The sequence below is a fragment of the Buteo buteo genome, chromosome 8 (genome assembly GCF_964188355.1).
Source record: "Buteo buteo chromosome 8, bButBut1.hap1.1, whole genome shotgun sequence".
Taxonomy (NCBI): domain Eukaryota; kingdom Metazoa; phylum Chordata; class Aves; order Accipitriformes; family Accipitridae; genus Buteo; species Buteo buteo.
The window spans coordinates 32,164,556-32,184,773 of record NC_134178.1 but is presented as its reverse complement, the minus strand read 5'-3'; the positions used below and the strand labels follow the sequence as shown (position 1 = coordinate 32,184,773).

The 20,218-nt window shown below is 35.5% G+C and overlaps 1 protein-coding gene across 7 annotated transcripts in view; it reads right to left on the bottom strand.

The window, feature by feature from the left end:
* DCAF6 (DDB1 and CUL4 associated factor 6) overlaps nucleotides 1-20,218 on the bottom strand; it is a 94,088-nt gene that overhangs the window by 13,704 nt on the left and 60,166 nt on the right. For 5 of the 7 annotated variants that reach the window (XM_075034028.1, XM_075034029.1, XM_075034031.1 and 2 more), the window contains 5 exons: nucleotides 14,405-14,510; nucleotides 10,555-10,670; nucleotides 9,664-9,747; nucleotides 9,166-9,487; nucleotides 4,200-4,241 (listed from right to left, as the gene is read on the bottom strand). In XM_075034028.1, coding sequence (XP_074890129.1) covers nucleotides 4,200-4,241; nucleotides 9,166-9,487; nucleotides 9,664-9,747; nucleotides 10,555-10,670; nucleotides 14,405-14,510 — 670 coding nt within the window. The remainder of the gene's footprint in view (nucleotides 1-4,199; nucleotides 4,242-9,165; nucleotides 9,488-9,663; nucleotides 9,748-10,554; nucleotides 10,671-14,404; nucleotides 14,511-20,218) is intronic. The other 2 variants (XM_075034030.1, XM_075034034.1) reach the window with 1 other exon arrangement.

Genomic DNA, 20,218 nt, shown 5'->3' with positions numbered 1-20,218 from the left:
ATAACAACTACTCTGCTACCAACCCTACCAGTGATCACACAGCTTTGGAAACAGCACACACAACTCATCAGCACAGGAGGACCCTTTTGGTTTCAGAAGCACGCCTGCTAGCCTCATAGCTATCGCTTACTATGATTGCTATTTGTATTTTTGATGTATTTATCCACATTAATTAATAAAAGATGTGCAGTGAAAAAGCTGAGAAGTTAAACATCATTAGGATTGACAAAGTAGTAGACTTGTCTAGCTCGTTCAGAAAGGTTACTTGCTAGATAGCATTAACAAGTCTTGGGATTAGAAGATGATATTAAAGTAACTAACTGGTAACCCAAAGTAGTTTCTTGCATAATTTTTCATCTTAGCATCTCTAGAAAAATTTATCTCCTCCTCTAAATTGCCCTAGGCTTGAATGCAGGCATTACAAAAAAACCTCAAGACTATGCAGCAGTCAAACATGCATTTTTAAACAAAAGCAGAAGCATGGAAGCAGCTTTTCATGGAAACACTGTCTTTCAACTAAATTAATTTCTTAGTTTAAAATCCTGGTTTGGGGTCTTATTTTAAAAGGCATGAATGGATTGATATTTAGTTGTCTTGTAAAGTCGATGATTACCTTCAACAGGGAGAATTCAGCCAAGCACGTAACTGTGATACCATTATCAGGCACTCTAGTAACATACTGCTAAAAGCAGGAATCTGGCACAGGCAAGTCTTCTCCAGAAAAGATAAATATGAGTCCAATCTAATGATATTTCAGAACAAAGAACATTTACAGGGAAAAGGATTCTCTCAGAAGTACTACTTTTCCATAACTACAGATTTTCAATATATTTTTAAAGTCACACAAAGAAAAAAGTAGCCTAATCACTTGGAGCATCATCAGATACAGAAGCCCACTGTGCAGTTTGTACTGTTCTGGAGTTCAGCCTAAGCTAAGCCTGACTGTGAGCCGCCGCTTCCCTTCCAAACTCTGCACTCTTCCAAGCACATGTCAGATAATGAAATTCATACACATTGTGTTGGCACTCCTCAAGCAACTCCATCAATTGATACAGTTGCATTATGTATTCACATTTAGGCATCAAATAATGAAGATATCTGTAAAATGTTGGATATAGATTAATGTTATTAATTTTATGGTACAGAAAACGTTAGGTCTTGTAAAGCCAATGAAACTGTTTTAGTTATGCCCTTATACTGTAGGTTGTGCTCTGACCTCAGAATAATTCAGTACTACTGTCTGGTCTTCAGGTATAATGCCTTCTTAAGTGTGTTTTGCCAAATTTTGTGGTACCTTAGTGCAATATTTTACAATAAAGTTGGTGTGTGTAGTCTTAGTAAGATTGAGCCCAAGATGATGTATGGTACTTTCACTACTTCAATGAAGTGTGCCTTGTGGAAAGATAATTTTTAAATATTACTTCCAAAAGTAAGAATATAGACATGAACCAGTGCACAACTTTTCCCCTTATGATCAGCCAGGTTTGAAGTCATCAGAATCAATTGTTGTAAACATTAATTATCGAAAGCCCATTTGAATTAAGCCCTAGATGAGTGGAATAGGGATTTAGAAGTGAAGCCATTATATTCTTTCAATTAAACATAGGTAAAAGGAAAAAAAACCAAAACCATGAAAACCCTGTGATGCAGACTGATCCACAGCTATGTATTATATGTAGAGAGAAATGGAAAAGATGTAAACATGTAAAATAAGCCTTAAAAAAAAGTCACACAGGGCATTTTCTGTACGTTTAAAAATTTTGAAGTGTAATAATGAATTTTTTTTAAGCTGAATGTATGCAAGTTGCACAATTAAGTAACTAGTTTGTTTCTTAAAGCAAAATATGTCACATATTGCTATTTAAAAAAAATTTTTTTCAGAGCTGCAGACCTCAGTTCCCAATCTATGTTACCCAACAATTTCTAGCTAACCAGCCCTGCATGTTTTAAAACAGCTATGGTCATATACTAGAGTTAGAAGAGAGAAAGTCAAAATTAATTATATGCTTTTCAAAAGAGGGAAAACTGAACAATTATCCATCAACTGAATCTGTAAACAATCTACAGGAATTCTGCTACAAACTTTGTTCCACTAGAGGTCCAGATGTAGTAGCTGCCATAAAATTAGTCTGGTACCCTAGATAACCCTGCTTCTTTCAAACACCATTACTGCAGACCAATCGTGTCCTGAACTAGGCTGCAGCAGCTGGCTGTAAAGCTCACATGTATTTACTTCCTTTTTTCCATCCCTCTTGTCTCAGCTCTGTATTGAGGTCAGTACTGATTCCTCCAGTATCATGTATTTTTGTCACTTCTGTAAGTTTCCAAATTTACTTACACACAGACAAACATTGCCTCTTTTGCCAAGTACCAGAAACCCTGGTTCCTTCTCTTCTGTTCTTTCAAGTTAAGATATTATTTTTCTTCCCTCTTGTTGCCATCTCTTATCTGAGCTATTTTCCCTACCCAAAACAACTGCAGGGAACCTAAGGCTTATAACCATTTAGAACCTCTTTCTCTGATACCTTATGGTCATTTCTTTGTTAACCATGTAGAGGAATCCACCTGCCCGCTACCATGCTCCTGCCCAAGAATTCCAACTGCGTGTCTTAACAAGCTGGCTATCATCACCAAAGTCAAATCCAGCTCAGGGAGGTGACTAATTAGTAAGCCATTGTACTGGTCTTTACCTCAAGCCACAAGTTCTCTCACTATTTTACCCTTCGGATCTTCTCCCCCATCCCCCTTGGGGAGAGTGAGTGAGCACCTCTGTGGGGCTGAGATGCCTGCCAGAGTTAACCCACAACCACCATATTAAAATAGATCCTTTTTGATTATATTTCTGATTTTAATTACCAAATAACCATATTCCCTTAGAAGCCTCTGAACCTATGGAAGAGATTTACTACTGCTGTCAAACTTCAAGCATTAAGATAGTTCAAAACCAAGGGCAAAAGCATCATGTTAACAGCACGCTGACTTTACCCTCAAGCCCAAGTTATTTCACTGCTGATCATATAAAAAGAAATGTTTACTGTAACATACTCCTAAGTCATTTCCCAGCCTTCCAACACAGTCTGTGTTTCAACTGTTCTCAGCTACAAAAGATTTTAAAATTTTCACCTGATATGCTGCAGAATGACAATGAAAATCAGAAAAATATACTGATAAAAAAATTATATGCTGAATGCATCATTCATTTTTATATTAAATTTATAGCAATAGCAAACAATATTCCCATGGGCTGTGCTGAAGTGCTAAAGAACTCCATGGTAAGCACATTTAATATAGAAAGAATGCCTATTGTGAAATTTAAAGTACAAAAAGTACACAGATTCCTGAACATTTAAGAAGTTGCTGAGTTAAATCCATGTATTCCAACTGCAGCTAAGATTGGAATACAAGACACAGAAATACATGTCTGCGCTATTTTCCTGTAGGCATTTAAAATATAGGACTCAGGCTAAGTCCAGAGTTTTATGAAACCACATCCTGAGTCTTTTCCAGCCACACAAAGCCAAGATGTTAATTTTCATCATTAGAATTATTTTGCGCCATTTCCCCTACATATAGCCTTTGGCATTAAATCACAGTAGATAGTTTCTCCCTCGAATTGCATGTGGCCAAACACAATTGCCCAAATTGCCTTATATGTTCTTACAATTAATTCGCTCAAGTATTTCAATGAGGAATATGAGATCAAGTGACTTTTTAATTTAACTTCATCAAGAGAAATATTGTATAAAATTTAGTACATATCTTGCTATTATCAAATATAGCTTTAATAATTATGCTCAGTTCCATAACTTTGTTCAGGCAAAAAATGTAAATGGTCTTTGATACATGTATTCTTATATTTTTGTCCAGAACTGGGTGTTCTCTACTACAGACAAAGCAAGTCAGCAGTGGCACATGCAAATGTAACACGTTCCTCAGCAGCTGAATAAAAAGAGGTATTTGCTTTTCACAAACTACACACTTGTAAATTCCATTAATTTCTATGGCACACAATAAAAAGGTTAATAGGTTGTTAAATATATACACTGCCATTTCTCTTCAATTTCCATGCAATACATGCAGCTAAATATAACTCAAGCAATATGCTCTTAAAATGCCAGTTAGATATGAAAACCAAGAACCTGATAAATCCATTAAATGGCAATAAAAAGGAGGAGGGGAGGAAGAAAATAATTAATTACCTCATTATTCTATCACCTATCGCTGTTCCTCTGATATTATATCTAGTAAAGGGAACAACAACTGAAGTCATTAAAAAATGCTGGGTATCATGTTTTTAAAAGGTTAGCATCTATTACAAAATGTGGTCTACATATTTCAACTGAGAAGACACCTTCTCCTCAATGTGTTAGTATATGAGACTACTTTGATTTCAACAAAAATAGTATTCAAATTACATAACAGTACACAAAGTTGATCTTATAAAATGCAGTAATTCTTCATAGATTATAGCAGAAGTAGAAGCAGCTGCATAATAATTTCCATTTTACATTCCTATTTGTTTGACATTTTAACCTACTAGTTTAACATTTTCCAGGCTTAGCCTCTGCTCATAGATCAGCTTCTGTCAAAGTCCAAACAAAATTAATTCAGTCATTTAAGTAGGAAAGCAGCCCTCAGAGAGCTGTTTTGACTAATTTGTGAAAATTAAGATCAATCCATTAAAAACTGCACTCTCTGTGCATGAAGAGCATACATTTTGCATAATTTTTTTTTTCCCACCACAGTTTACAAAATATGGTGCTAAGGCAAGCCATATTATCTATTTCTGTTCCAACTAAATTTGCTGGACTTAGTAAGTTTTAAAGAAGATATGCTATGTGCATACTTCAAGACTTAGAAACCTGCATATCTCCTCATATTTGTAAGAGAAGGGATCTTTTCCTGTGGATTCCCTAAAATGCCCAGAAGGTTATTTTCTCTGTTGAGTATCTAGCTAAACTGCTCTGCTGTACAAAACACGTTTCATTTTTTTTTAATTTAGAAATATTCCGTGTGGTTTCTTATACATATTGTTAAAAAGAGCATGTATTGACTAGCCCAATGACAATAAAAAAATTAAATAACTATATAGCTTCTTTTAGTCACTGATCTTCACCATTCCTATAGTCATGCTCAGTGGCTACAGAAATGCCACAGAAGAAAGTCAGATGTCACATTCTTAATTATTTCTTTCAAAGAAATGTCCTTCTGTGTCAAAACTATTCCTAGGTGGTTCCTAGTCAACATTCAGCTGACAGCCAATTTATCAGCCAAAGGCTGTGTATTTCTACACATCTTGCTGCTACTATTCCAAGTCCTTTTAAAATATTAAAGCAGGTACAACCTTTGTATTTCCATATCTGTTGCATAGTCCTTCCTGACAGTTTAATTTCAGGTTAATTGGTGAGAAACTATCTATCCTCATTGTGCTTTGAGATTTATAAGCATCCATAAAGAGATCATGTCCCTTGTACCTATTCTTAGATTATGTAAGAGAGAGAAGAAGACCCAATCCTCAGTTTGAAAACATTAAAAGTTGGATTTGTACCCAAACAGAATTCAAACAATGGAAGCTCTGTAAACATTAGATTTGCAAAATGGACAACATTCTGTTCATAAATCTGAAATCTACATCCATCTTAATAAAAGAGTTGATGCGACAGGAAGGTCTCCATTTATTTAACTAGAGGTACTGTCAACAGAGCTATCAAAAGGGTATTTCTGCCACTTCTTTTCGTTAAGAGGAAGTTTAAGATCATGATTTCAGAGTACGGAATCAGAAGTCTATCCTTCCTCGGTGGAGAAAGTTGTACTTTACAGTGGGAAAATGACTCTGAGACAGTTTATCTTCATTTCCCCAACTATGGAGTTTCTCCTCAATATAAACAATAGCTACTTATTAAGGTATACAAAAAACACAATCTAAAGAAACCTAAAATTGGTTGTGGATCGAACTAGTAATGCTATATACTGGAAAAGGCTTATTATTCAAACAGCTTTAGGCATTCTGTTTCAGAAGGCTACAGCCTCCTTTTTATTTTTTGTCCTAGAGAAAACTTAGAATTAAACATTTTTTTGCCTCTGCATAACATAGGTTCACAAAAGGTAGATTATTGCAGGCTAGCCATATAACCTTCTCCAGAAAGAAAAAAAACAAAAAAAACCCCCAAAACCACACAACCAAAAACCCACAAACATAAAAGCCCCAAAGCAAGTCCCCCCTAGATATTCTAGAGAGAGAAAAATCTACTTTATTATTTCTATATTAATGCCATTGATTATAAGATGACACACTGGATAATAAATTATTAGATAAACTTGAGAACATGAGATTTAGTACAGGAATTGTTGGGTAACACAATTTACTAAATGAAAAAAGAGAAAATGTAAGCCTATAGGAAGCATACTGGTGGAGCTAAGCACCAGTCTTGCAGGCAATTGTATTTAATATATTGCTAATAGTCTTTCAACAAAATGTAGGAATGTATTCATGCAGTGCATTGAGGACATGAGGTTGGGTAACTTTATGAATATAGAGGGGACTGTAGGACCTTGAGAAAAAAAGGTGGGTAGAAATTCAGTAGTATAAAATTGACAGTCATACACTTCTGAGCTTCCTTCTGGTGAAAGATAAGAACACATTAATTAGAAATAACAAAGCAGGAAAGACCTCAGTATACTAACTGATCTTGTGTCTGACCACAAGCCACCACTAGGAGACAGCCACAAGCAAGAGAGAAGGATATAACTACAGCCCATTTGTGTCTCAGAGAATCTTCTCTAGACCAAGAATAATATTCATACCATTAAGTCCTAGCAAAATCCAAACAGTGTAGTGTGCGTAATTCTGGTCTACCACATTCAAGAAATAAGTGGAATATGGAGGAGCCCAGACAGGAACCAGCATGATGGCAGGAAAACCACAAGTTTTTATTGCTAAGAGTGAGGAAAAACTTGGCACTCTTAGTCTAGCGAGACAAAAGTTGAAAATGGACAGGATGAACATCATTCAAATGATAAGCAGTGGACATGAAAAAATTATTTAAATCAAAACAGTATGTTAGCACAAAACAAAATGACTAATTTTAGTCAATTTATACCCATTAGAGGAGCAATGTTTTGAGGAAGCTTCCCACTAGTTAAGGGGCCAGGAGCATTTTATATGAATTTAATCTGTTTATGAGAGGGATTATATGCTATAACAACTGTCGTAGTAGTAGGAGCGAGGACTTCCAGTTCCTTTCACTCTATTTCACATGAGAGATAAATATTAAGAAAGCTTATAGCTAGCCTTTAAGACTACCAGTGCCTGCTTTCTCTCTGGAAATCCAAATTCCTTTGAGCATGCATAGGATGTCTTATTTTTCTTCAGTACCTCAGAGGGCATTTAGAAACTCCTGAAACCAGAAGAATAGGGGGGAATGTAATGTAAACATACATCTGACTGTTCAGAAGTTAAACTAGAAAACTTCACTGCTTGTGCACACACAAAAGCAGAACAAAACGAATTGGTCGGGCATTAAACCTGAGTAATGAAAGCCTGGACGCAATCCTAAACAAGTACTGACTACATAGCAACTTTTGTCAGATTTTATTTGGGGGAAGAATAAGGGAGCAGGGGGCTGCATAAAGAATTTTAATTATATCATTAATTTAGTTGAATGATCTTTCCTATATGATAAATTTAAACTGCTACAGGAAGAAATCTCGCTGCACACGAAGGAGGAAAAAAAAGCATGCCAGATGAAGTGTAATTTCATTTAAGATGTCCCCACTAGTGGGAAATTGTAACAGCTATACGATACCTGGAAGTATCATTCTTATTATATTACTACAAGAACTACTACATCGTAGAGACAACATAAGGTGCATGAAGAGAAGCTAAGAATCCTGCTTGTAAACAGAACTGGGGTTAAAATTGCAGGGCATTTCACAGCTTGCTCTTCAATCACTAGATAGTAATGAACATTGGCTGTGCAGTGGAAATTATTTATGCCATTAGATATTTATCTACAATTACTTAGTATTGCATGGAGAGTTAATGGATTAAGACAGAATCTGTATATATTTTTTTTTCATAAAAAACTGTCATTTAGTGAGCAGAATTACTCGTGCTATGTAATAAGTAACCACTGTTCTTTTTGTCACTACTGACAACGTGGTGGCATGACTTTTTAACTGCAAATTATTCAAAACCTTTTCTATACACAACTATTAAATTCTTTCTGATTTCCAAATGAATACATATTGTAATGCTTCCTGTAAAGAATTTGCATTGCTAGCATAAGAAATTAATAGCAAGATAATGTTGCCTTTGAACAGGATAGGAGTAAACCTAAGGCACCCAACACTAGGTCACATAATATCCAAAACAAATAAAAGTCTGTTTTCTTATGTCTAACAATAGAAACGTTGCTTAAATAATTATTACAGCTTTTAAAAAGTCCAAGATTGAAATTAGTGAGCAAAGGTATTAAACCAGCAATACGAAAGTGGGGGCTAAGTCTACTGAATGATCAAACAAGTATGTACAGCTGCTTATATGTTACAAGAAAAAAATACACAAAGCTTACTAAACATGTCTTTCATTAATGACGACAACTAGTAATCCATCTTTTTTTTTTTTACTGCCATACATACTGATATTCAATAATCAACAAAAGAGAAAGGATTAGAGTTTTTCCTTCAGAGAAAAAGACGAATGAAAAATTGAACATGTCTGTCTTAATATATGTACTACAGACAAACACAGCATTGCTGAGCAACAGTTAAAAGCTCTTGCTTTGCCAAAGTAAGAACACCTAAAGTACAGTTGAAAGAAAATGTAGGTCCCTGTACACAAATTTATGAACTTTCTATACTTATGACTACAGGCAGAATAATAAAAAATGAACTGCAAATATTTAGCACTGGGGTATTCAACAGGCAAGAAATAAGTACAAGCAGGTATTAGATTTGTAGGAGCTTGCCTGGCTAGGAGGGAAAATATAGCTATACTAATCTTACATATAGTCAAATTATACTCAACTATCAAGCTCTTGGCTAGCTGTAAGAGAACTATTTATTTTAATTAAGCATATGAGGCATGGGTTTCTAGATCTTCCATTTTAAAAAAAAAAAAAAGGCATTTTGCAAAGCAATAGCAGAGATAAGTATTCCCCTAACCTGTGTCCTGGTCCTCCTCGATACCTTGCCCCTGGGATCAGAACAGGATCATCATCACTATCATCAGTTTCTTGGAGAGCTGAGGTCCTGGTAGAGGACTCATCTGGAGTTGCAAGCCCTGAGGATTCTGGGTGTGGCTGAGGTTCATTGTTTGCAGCAAGAGAATTGGCAGTGAATTCAGCACTTTGACTTGAAATTTCTTGATTAGCAGTTTTTTCACAGGAGGCTTCTTCCTCTGCATTTCCAGACACAGCGTCAACATTGTGACCATTTTCTTCTGGCTGGATTCCAGAATGATCAGGACTGGGTTTATCTGATACAGCTAACAGAAAATATTGGGGAAAATAAGTCACAGCATTTAATGATTATAGCCTATTTTAGAAGGCATTCTAAATGGTCACAGAAGTTAAATTATGCATAGTGAGTTTATATTGGAAGTTTAGTTTTTCATTCTCTACTTCTTCATATAACTATATTTGAAAGAGTACAGATACATACTTGCTTCCGTCGTCTCTACCGTATCATCTGTAGTTTTCAGTTCTTCAGCACTTGCATCTTCCGTGTGAGATTCATCAGGAACTCCTAAATTAAACAATTTAATATTAAATCACATGATTTCATTTAGATGCACATCTATAATGTAAGCAAATCTAAATGATACTAGCACTCCTAGATGAAACCAAAGCAATTACCACCAAAGTCCACATGTCACTTTATTGAAATCTCAGATACTTAATCACATTAAAGTCAGTATACATGAACCTCTCTAGCTGCCCAGGTCAATACACTAACAAGGAAAAAAGTATTTCTTTCTTGTTCCTCAATATACTTAATATCCTATGCTATGAGAACTTTAGCTGCAAAAATAGCATTAGTACTCTTGAAACAGATGATCACTTACTGAAAGTTATTATTTTTGATGGGAGAAATAATTTTATAATTTTTTAAATAAAGGATTTAAAAAAACATTGCTCTGGAATCAGTCATTTGACTTGACTGCCCTTTTGGCAATGAATTGAGCAAGACAACCACATGCAACAAAATACAGTGAAAGCTTGAAAGAAGTATAACAAAATACCTAGCGCTCATTTATGACTGCAAAGCGCAGTTGTTCTATTTTTTGCTACAAATTGGGGCAGAACATGTCCTTAAGAAAAATGAATAAGGGTTTTAGAACTAAAGACAGGATGAGTTAAATTTGTTTATATTTATTTGCAACTATCTCAGGTTGGTTATCTTTTTCTTTCCTAAAAAGATTCATGTTCTATTATGGCTGTATTCTGCCTTCATATGCGTGTGTATGAGACTCCCATTGTTTTCAATGGTAGTCATGAACATATAAGAGCAGAATTTTTACCTTAACATTACAGAAATAACACTGTATCTTACTTGTTTCTTCATCTTCAGGCCCTGACTCTTCTGAGGCTTTTGTTTTTACAGAGTCTTCTTGGCCTTCAGTTTTGCAATGACTTCCACTCCCTCTAGAGCTTGAAGTTGTGCTGCTCCTGGCAACGTAACATGTAAAAAAATAATATTTAGAAATAATGTAAATAGATCATTGCAATAGCACAGCCTGACCATCATCATCTTTCTCACTGCAATCTCACAATTCAATAGCTCCTGGCAGCAGCTACAACTAACAACCTTCACAGCAATTTCAAAATTCTCTTTTATTATGTCAATCGCCACTCATCCCACACTATTCCCCTGCATCACAGAACCCTGTTGTCTCCTTCCTATCTTTTTTTTTTTTAACCTTTAAAGGATTTCTTCATTGCTTTTCAAAATACTGTGAGAACTCAAAAGGATTTGCTCTCTTTCACTATTTAGACTTTTTTTTTTTTACATGTATAAATGATCAGAGATCTTAAAGGTATTACAAGCTGTCAGCTGAACACTAATACATAATCTTATCCCATCCAATTAAAAAAGTGATTCAGATAAAATTCTCCAGGTTCTTCACCATTAACTATCATTCCTGTATCACTTGAGGCATGGACTTCTGATGTCGGCTTTCAGTCCTCAAAGTTTTGTTATTTCTCAAGAGTCACTATAAGCTGGTACTTGAGATTTACTCCCCATTCATGTTTAGATAATTATTGTGGAACACCAATTTCTGTTTACAATAAGGAAAATTATTCCTCAGGAAATATGTAATACTGCTGTTCTGAATATCATCAAAACTAATGTTTTTAGACTCTCTAGAAAAGACCTTATTTTAGGAAATGCAAAGCCTTGTTCCTGAGCTCTCCCATTCTCTCCTGTCCCACATCTGTGTTGAGGCCTCAAACTTAGGCAAATCACTGGACAAAAGTGGAAACAAAAGATAAGTTATAGGAATTATAAGCATGATTCTCAAGAATTTAGACTGTATTGTTACAAGTATCTTCTTACCTGTGTATGTTACTACTAAACTATTTTATATGCTACATTGCTAGAAGCAGCACAAATCATGCTTAGCCTAGATTCTTGAGAATCTAGTCTAGACTTCAGTACTTTTTTACATTAAATATGAGAGCTTTCACTCATCTTGATGAGCAATAGTCTGTCTCATTGCTGTACTGGATTTGGAGTATGTAGAAAATTGTTAGCCCTTACAGTATTTCTTCTAAATCAAGAATTTTCAGCATTGTTTCTGAATGGACAGGCAAGAAGAGTACTGCTAGACACCAAGTCAAGGGGTTTTGCTATTTCATGCCTCGTATGATATTACCACTTTTATGAACTTAATCACAGTCTAAGCACTGAGATTTTTTTTTTTTGACCGTTAGGAATCTACTTTCTAGCTCAACACTCTATGCTAATTTACACCCATGTATTACTCTGCTTTAACTTTTACTTCATCGTTACTTTTCATACCAGCAGTTACATGAAGAGGATGTTTTTGAGAGAGCAAAATAACACCTTGTGCTTTTGTTACATTAAGCCCTGCTGTCTGCTTCCATAGCAGGTTTTCTGTTTCCCCAGTTCTCCATATAACCCTTCTTTAAACCTCTGCCAATTTGAATCATTTTTCCTGAAAGCATGCTGAAGATTGCACCCAGCATTCTAAGTCACAAAGCAAAGCAGAGTTGAGCAGCAGCACCAGTAATTCTCATCCCTGGCTGAAGTCTCCCAGCTGGTGACATCTAGGCTCATACTTGCCTTTCTAGTAGCTGCATTACATTGAGAATGAAGTGACTGGTAGGTCCATGTCTTCATCCTCAAAACACTCCCAACTTTCAGATTAGGTTTTTGTTATTTGTCCTCAATTGCATCATTTCGTTAGAGGGAATTGCATTTTACTTCTATTATTCCATTCTTTGGCACAATGTTTTTAGTTAGCCTCTGAACTGACAATGCCTTGCAAATTTGTCCTGCTAGGAAATGCTTCTTCCTCTCACTACCACACTACACTACCCACTACAAAAGCTCCGTTAAGTTAGCTTACCACTACATTCAGTTTCTTTATTGATCTATCTGTCCCACCTTGAACAGAAGTTCAACATGCAGCAAAGTATCAAATACTTTCTGGAAATCCAAACAATTTCTTTCTATTACACCATGTATGTTTCTAGAACCCATTATTCTGTCAAATAAAAGGTATTAAATCATGCACATTCTAGTGCCCATAATTTTGGCTTATTTCCCATGTACTGCTTTTTTTAATATGCCTTTCTATCAGAACTGTCCTAAAGCCTTGAATATTGCTACCATTAGTCTTAAAAGATCACGATGTTTAGTCCTTCATTCTCCTTTGGTATTATTATATTTGATGTTTGTCATTCACATGGTGCTAACCCTTAGCCCAAGATATTTGTTAAAATACTTGCTATTAGGCACAATATATACATTAAGTTAAGTTTTAGTAGTTTTCACTTAGTCTTTATTTCCCCAATTACACATTTTTGTAACAAGCCATTTTCCTGCCCTCATCGCCATTCCCTGTACACTACTTTTTCTTAATATTGTTTTTGAGGTAGTTGTTTATTCAAATTTTCGATCTTTAGAATCACTTATGTAATTAACTGTTTGAAGTGCAAAATGCATTTTTTTTCAAATTTTGTTTTAAAATAAATACAGAAACAAAGTGTTAATGTTGTTTAATAAAATTTGGTTTCTGTGATACAGTGGTGGTATTATTTTATTATTTCACTAAAAAACCCCACTAGAATAAACGGACAAAACATTTGTTAATGCTCTGTTCCTCTTGTGAAATTTGCCCTTCCTAAAACATTGAACAAAGATGACTACAAAACTAAATGCAGAATTAGTTAAAAGCATTACAGCAAAACTAATTCTTTCAAAGCTGGCTGGATTTGGACTCTAAATAGAAATACAGTCTGATAGATGGGTTGAACATAACTGTCACAGTATTTCAGATTCACATGGGCAAAAATCTTCATTCTTGTGAAAACACACAGATCACTGCTTAAAGTTTCCAAACTGCTATGGGCAAGGTGTATGTTTTAGGTCTAAAGCCACAGCACTTCAGAATAGCTAAATGTGGTCTTTGGGGTTTTTTTCCCCTAGTAACAAATGCCATCAAGCATTTCTACTTCCTGTCTTCTACAGTAATATTGAAAACATAAGCAAAGGAATAGAAGTAAGAGGTGATAAAACAAGGGTTGTGGTTGTTTTGGGAGATCCTGAGGTGCTCTAGTGATAGACTTGGATACAAAACCAAGTAAGTCAGGCCAGTTAAACAGTATGCGTTTATTATCTGAAAAGGATGCCATCACTGTAATACCTAAGCAGTACACAAAGCTGGTATCTTAACCATATACATTCATCAACACCTCTCAGACACAGAAATACTGTTACACAACTTGGAAACTGTGCCACAGAAAGACTAATTTGCAGAATACCATATGAGAAGTCTGGCACAGCAGAGAATTAAAACTGAAGCACCAGCCCCTGGACCACCTTTCCATCACTGTACTACCTTGCTTTAGTAAGATAGTGAACACTAATATTATGCTAGGGTTTGATGAAGATAGCATTTTTCAAATTATGTTAGCATTGAAAAGATTCACAGTAAATATCACAAAAAAGACCTTTTGCGTAAGTGTCATGCTAAAGTATAAACTGTCTTTTATGTTCTGAATGCATTAAGGACTACAGACCTTTCAAATTGTCTATATGCACCTAAAAATATACATATACCATACGGAAAAATAATTTATCTGTATCTATGCTAGATGAGTGTTAGTGATGTGGGCTGATCAATAACCAGTCAAAACCAAAATTAACTTCTTACCACTCATCAGTGAAGTCCAGTTTTATCGTGCTTGTAGTCGTTCCTTCTGTACTGTAGTGCAAACTTAAAACTGGTTCACCTGTTCCTGTTCGTGGCTTATCACTCTCTGTAAATATGGGGTTGATAAAGTTTGGATGGGCATCAGTAATATACAAAAAGCTGTTATAATTCTGAAGATTCATTTAATTATCCTAACAAAGGCCAAATGTGGTAGTAACATGTACAATGTCTATTTAAGATCTCTTACAACACAAGCAAAAAGTTAAAAAGTTTCAGAGTAAACACACCAAATTTTCAATACTTTAAAAATGGCCTAAAATTATTTGTATTTTTAAGAGCAAACAAAGAAGATGCTGTCCTTCAACATGCAGGTAAATAAAATTGCAGATAGGTATCTGTACACACAGTATTATCCTTTATAAGCAGCTCCCTTTTCTATCAAGTATATTAATAATTAGAATATAAAATGTTTTTGGAAGTGGTGTTCACTCTTTTTTGCCTCAGTAAATACACATGGAAAAAGATTATGAGATCTAGACACAATCAGTGGTCTAGAAAAATCACCATCCCCTTTACTTTTTTTTTCCTACTTAGAAGCCAGTCAACTACCAATATCCTTAGACTAGCTGTAAATTATCAGCTAGTTGTCATAAAACCACTGTAAATTCATGTTCTGAGAGCTTTGGGTTTAAAAAAAGCCTTTCATATTATAATAACTGCAAGCAGAAGGAAAGTACTTGCAAAATGAACTATTCACAATGTCCAAAAGCAACAGAAGTGAATCAAATTGAAAACCACGGCAAGTCTGCCAAATATCTGCTGCATATGTAATTTTAAGGATGTTCAGTGGGGTCCTTCAAAACAGAACTGCTCAATGACATCCACCTACCCACCACCCTTGAGTAAAATTAAGGCAAAATTGCCATTAATACCAAAGTTGGCCTTGGGCAACACTAAAAAGTTAATGGAAAGTACCATCAGATTAAGCCTCACTTAAAGGTGCCATTCTCTCAGAACTCAGATGGGAGAGTTTACTTAGTATTAAGCACCACGCAAATGACCACTAAGTAGCCTATGTACTATTGCTTTTCATGAATACTGAGCTTTTTAACTCAGGACTGTTTGGACAAAACCATGCCATATTTTCTTTGGTTTATAGACTACAGCAATGTGACTATAAGTATACTTGCATTATTGGCAGCAGACTGGCATTTATAATAAAGTAAAATCTTCAGATCATCTTTGGGTAAATATCAATTAAAATCTAACGTTTGATTCAAGCACAAACCTACAAATTCCCCCACTATAAAGGCTATTATTAAAACAGTAATGGCTACAATACTGCCACAGGATATTTATTTTAAAAAATACAATTAAGTTATAGGAACTATGAAATAGCACATCAGAATTTAACCTAATGATCAGTGCTCATATTTTTAAACTGCTGACAGACAGAAGCCCACTTACAGGATCAGGGCAGTGATCAGCTGCTCCAAAGAACTATAAATATGTATTTCTACATATTCTGAGGAGAAATTAAAACAAACAAAAAACCCCCCCAACAAACCAAAACACAAAAACCCTGTAAGAAAAGTTAACATATGTTTATGTGAAAGAGAATTAACCAATTACAACTATGATCCTAATTATACATAAGGCATGGGCTTCATTCTATGCAAAGAAAAGCTCATAGCCTCTCTAAAATAAAGGTTCCAGTTACACTTTTATTAGAGTTGAGCAAGGATAAAACTGATCAAAAGCAAGGTTTCCAGTTCCTGAAATAAACTAAGGAAAGAAACAAATGTAAGAAAATGTTTTATAGTGGCATATATAGATATTTTGAACAAAAATGACATGTTCTTTTAGTTAAACAGGTGCTTTCTCTATTTTTTGGCAACCTATGAGCAAGCATCTCTTAGTATAAAGGTATGTTCAAACTTTGAGCATCCCTTCCTAAGCAAGTATAAATACTGATCATTCCAACGTACTGCACAAGTCATCAGGAGCTGGACACTGAAAGAATAAAAAATGACATAGTTGCAGAATTTTTTACTTCCCTTGTAATAGGTACAGACAAGACATTATCTTTGAATCGGGAACCCAGATAGGTAAAGAAAGACAACTTACTGCCTTGAATATTCCAAGACAGCCACAAAACAATGACTATACTCTAACTTGATACTGCTATACAACATTTGCTTCAGCACAAAACTAATTAACATTACTGACCAAAGTAAACAAACATTACTATCCTATATCAAACCTAATTTAATATTAGGCTTGTGTTATAAAGCTCCGATCATATTATCATAACAGTGCTTTCCTGTCTTAAAATCTCAACATCAAAAAAATTAACCAAGATGCATAAAGACTGTCCTCTGACTACACTTACTGTGGAAGCAATGCTCATATTTATTCACACTCAAAAAGTTGAAAGAATTGCTATAAATGTATCCAAAGAGGGCACTGACTGAGAAATTATTTTTACAGATTTCTGGAGACAGATAGCTGTTAAACAATATTGTGCAATAGCTTTTCCTTAAATCTACAATAACATGAGATACAATTTGGATTCAGTCAGTTTCTTCTTTAAACTAGCTCTAGGGCATGAAATCGACACTAGTAAGAACAAGAAACTTTTTAGAAGACAGATGACACAAGACTCTGATAATAAACTGCACAGAATTTGTTGTGTAGTTCACTATTTTATATTAAACTTAAACTACTAATGAAAGCTGAATGGGAGCCTCTGTGAAGAAAGCTAATAAGCTTTGCCTAGTACATAATTGAACATTCTTTTAGAGAATCCACATAAAATCCAGAAGTCGTGAACTCTTTGTTTTCAAGAACAATGTGATTGCCAAAGACTGACTAGATCAGAACGAAGCACTGTTCTCTTTCACTACTAGGTTCATCCTATCAGGCCAGATCTACTTCACATTGATAAAAAAATGAAAGGAAGAGGAAAAGTCATACAGCTTCTGTGATTTAGGAGAGCACTATTGCCAAAACTATTAATCTGATTGCAAGGTCTAGCAGGGTAGTAATTTCTCCAAGAGGAAGTTGTAGCTTGTCAACACCTTACTAAACTCTATTCCAAATTCTTCAAAAATACCTTGAAACTTTACTTAGATTTTACAGCCAAACACATTATACTTTAAAGATACTACTGACAACTTACAGTCATAAGCAACCCTGCCCTAGAAAAGACACTCCCATGAAATGGTCCATTCTCCAGGAGGAAGGTACTTTTAAACTACCACCATAAGAACTGAAGACAAAATTCATAACCTTACTTTTTAAAAAACCAAACCCCACAACTGAAAGCAATACCCGTCATACACACTTTTTCCATTAGAAAATGAAACTATGCAAGTGTAACATCACAAAGATTGGGTCTCAACTATGAAGTGGTAAGTGCATAAAGACAGGTTTACAGATTGCATTACCTAGTTAAACTAACATTGTAAGGAACTTCAAGCTAGTTTCCCACATCTCAAATGCTGCCCTATTCAGTAGTCTATTGGCAACCCCACAAGAAGAGGATAGGTGACTTTTCATGAAAAACTTCCAAAATAATTCCTATCCAGCACTAATCAAGATCTCATGAGAAAATCAGCTTTGTACATTCTGAAGATAGGGTTATATTCTGGGTGAAAACCAAAGACAGTTACTTCTGAAGGGAGAAAAATCGATCCAAAGAGGAGAAAATAAGTGGTGTATTTCAGAAAATAGGAATTCCATGGGAAGGCTTAACGCATGAAAATGTATCAGAAGCAGCTGAACTCAGAGGGAAGGGTGGAGATTCCTTTATCTAGTGAGGAATACCGACTGAACAATGTTACACTGATACCAGTCAGTATAAGGCACAATAACGTCTAAGGGAAGACCGAAAATCAAATAATTCTTTGGACCAGCCTAATCTATAGCCCAAGGCATACAATTTCTTTGCCTAGATGATTCCTATATGAATTAGATGTAGTACTGCACTTTACCGAAGGAGGCAGTACAGACAGCACTGTGCCTTACAACGAGGAAGCACAGGTCTGAAATTCTTGAGCTTGCACCTGGAGAGCTCACTATAGTCTGGAAAGTCTATGTGCATACCAACACTCAACCAGTTCATCTGACTGGGAGGCAGAGCTAATAGTTGGGACACAACACACGCCAGTACAGTTTCATGGACTTACAGTACTCTTTATGAGCAAGTAACTGCCATAGCTGCCATACCAGCTTGTTTTGAGCCAGTTTGTCCTGGTTTCAGCTTGGATAGAGTTGATTTTCTTCCTAGTAGCTGGTATAGTGCTATGTCTTGGGTTCAGTATGAGAAGAATGTTGATAACACACTGATGTTTTCAGTTGTTGCTGAGCAGTGTTCATACCAAGTCAAGGATTTTTCAGCTTCTCGTGCCCAGCCACCAAGAAGGCTGAAGGGGCACAAGCTGGGAGGGGACACGGCCAGGACAGCTGACCCAAACTGGCCAAAGGGGTATTCCATACTATGTGATGTCATGCCCAGTATATAAACTGGGGGGAGTTTGCCTGGGCTGCCAGATCGCTGCTCGGGAACTGACTGGGCATAGGTCAGCGAGTGGTGATAACTACATTGTCCATCACTTGTTTTGCATATTCCAATTCTTTTATTAGTATTGTCATTTTATTATTGTTATTATTATCATTATTAGTTTCTTCCTTTCTGTTCTATTAAACTGTTCTTATCTCAACCCACAAGTTTTACTGTTTTCCTTCCGATTCTCTCCCCCATCCCACTGGGTGGGGGGAGCCAGTGAGAGGCTGTGTGGTGCTTAGTTGCTGGCTGGGGTTAAACCACGGCACATCTCAAGTATCTATAATGTGGCACTGAACAATCTGGACGTCACCATAAGGGATTACTAAACCCTTGCACTAACTTGCAAATATCTATAAATATCAGTAATCAGTATGGCTTCTGTGTATGTAGGGAGCAGCATTAAGATGGTATGGGATGCATACACACATTTACACTTCAAAAAGTTACTGAACTAGTTCTCTGGCTTCAGGGTTCCCTATTTAATTATACCAATTCAGGCAGTACCTTACAGTCATAACATTGCCTTTACACTGCCTTTAAATCTAACAGCCACCCTCCATTATTAAAATCACAGTAAAAAAAATAATAATCCAGCGTAGATCACTGTAATCCATTTGAAACCATTTTGCACAGACAGGAATGACTTACAGCTTCTCCTGGACTGTCAGAATAATGGTATTATAAATTTATATGTTTGTAATACATATATAAGGATCTTTAAACCCAGAAATTGTCTTAAAACAAATGCCAACAAAAAAGACTAGTCCAACAAAAGACAGCTGATTCAGTAACAAGATAAGATAGGAATAAGAAAAAGCATTTCTATATTAAAAAAATATTATTTGTTAGCTACTTATACTTTTTTGAGATTTCTGTTCAAATATGAATTGAAACTAATGCAGTTTAACTTCAAAAATCCAACTGGATCTCAGCAAATTATTCTTTCTGGTTATCACTTGGACAACAGATTTCCTAATAAATTACCTCCTTTTCCAAATCCCTAGTTTTTCAAACCAAAAGTAACATTCTGTGTCTCTTCAGGTGATCCTCACCATCACAACAGAAAAACATTGCCTTAAAACAATCAGAGAACTGGTCTACCAATAAAGTCTGGGTAAACAAATGTACTTTGGTTTGGTTTTTTTTGCATATTAAAAAGCCTGAAGTGCTTTTATGAGAGGAAACCTCTTCACATTACTTCAAGTAATTTCTTAATGCAGGAAAAAAATATTAGAAAAAACTCT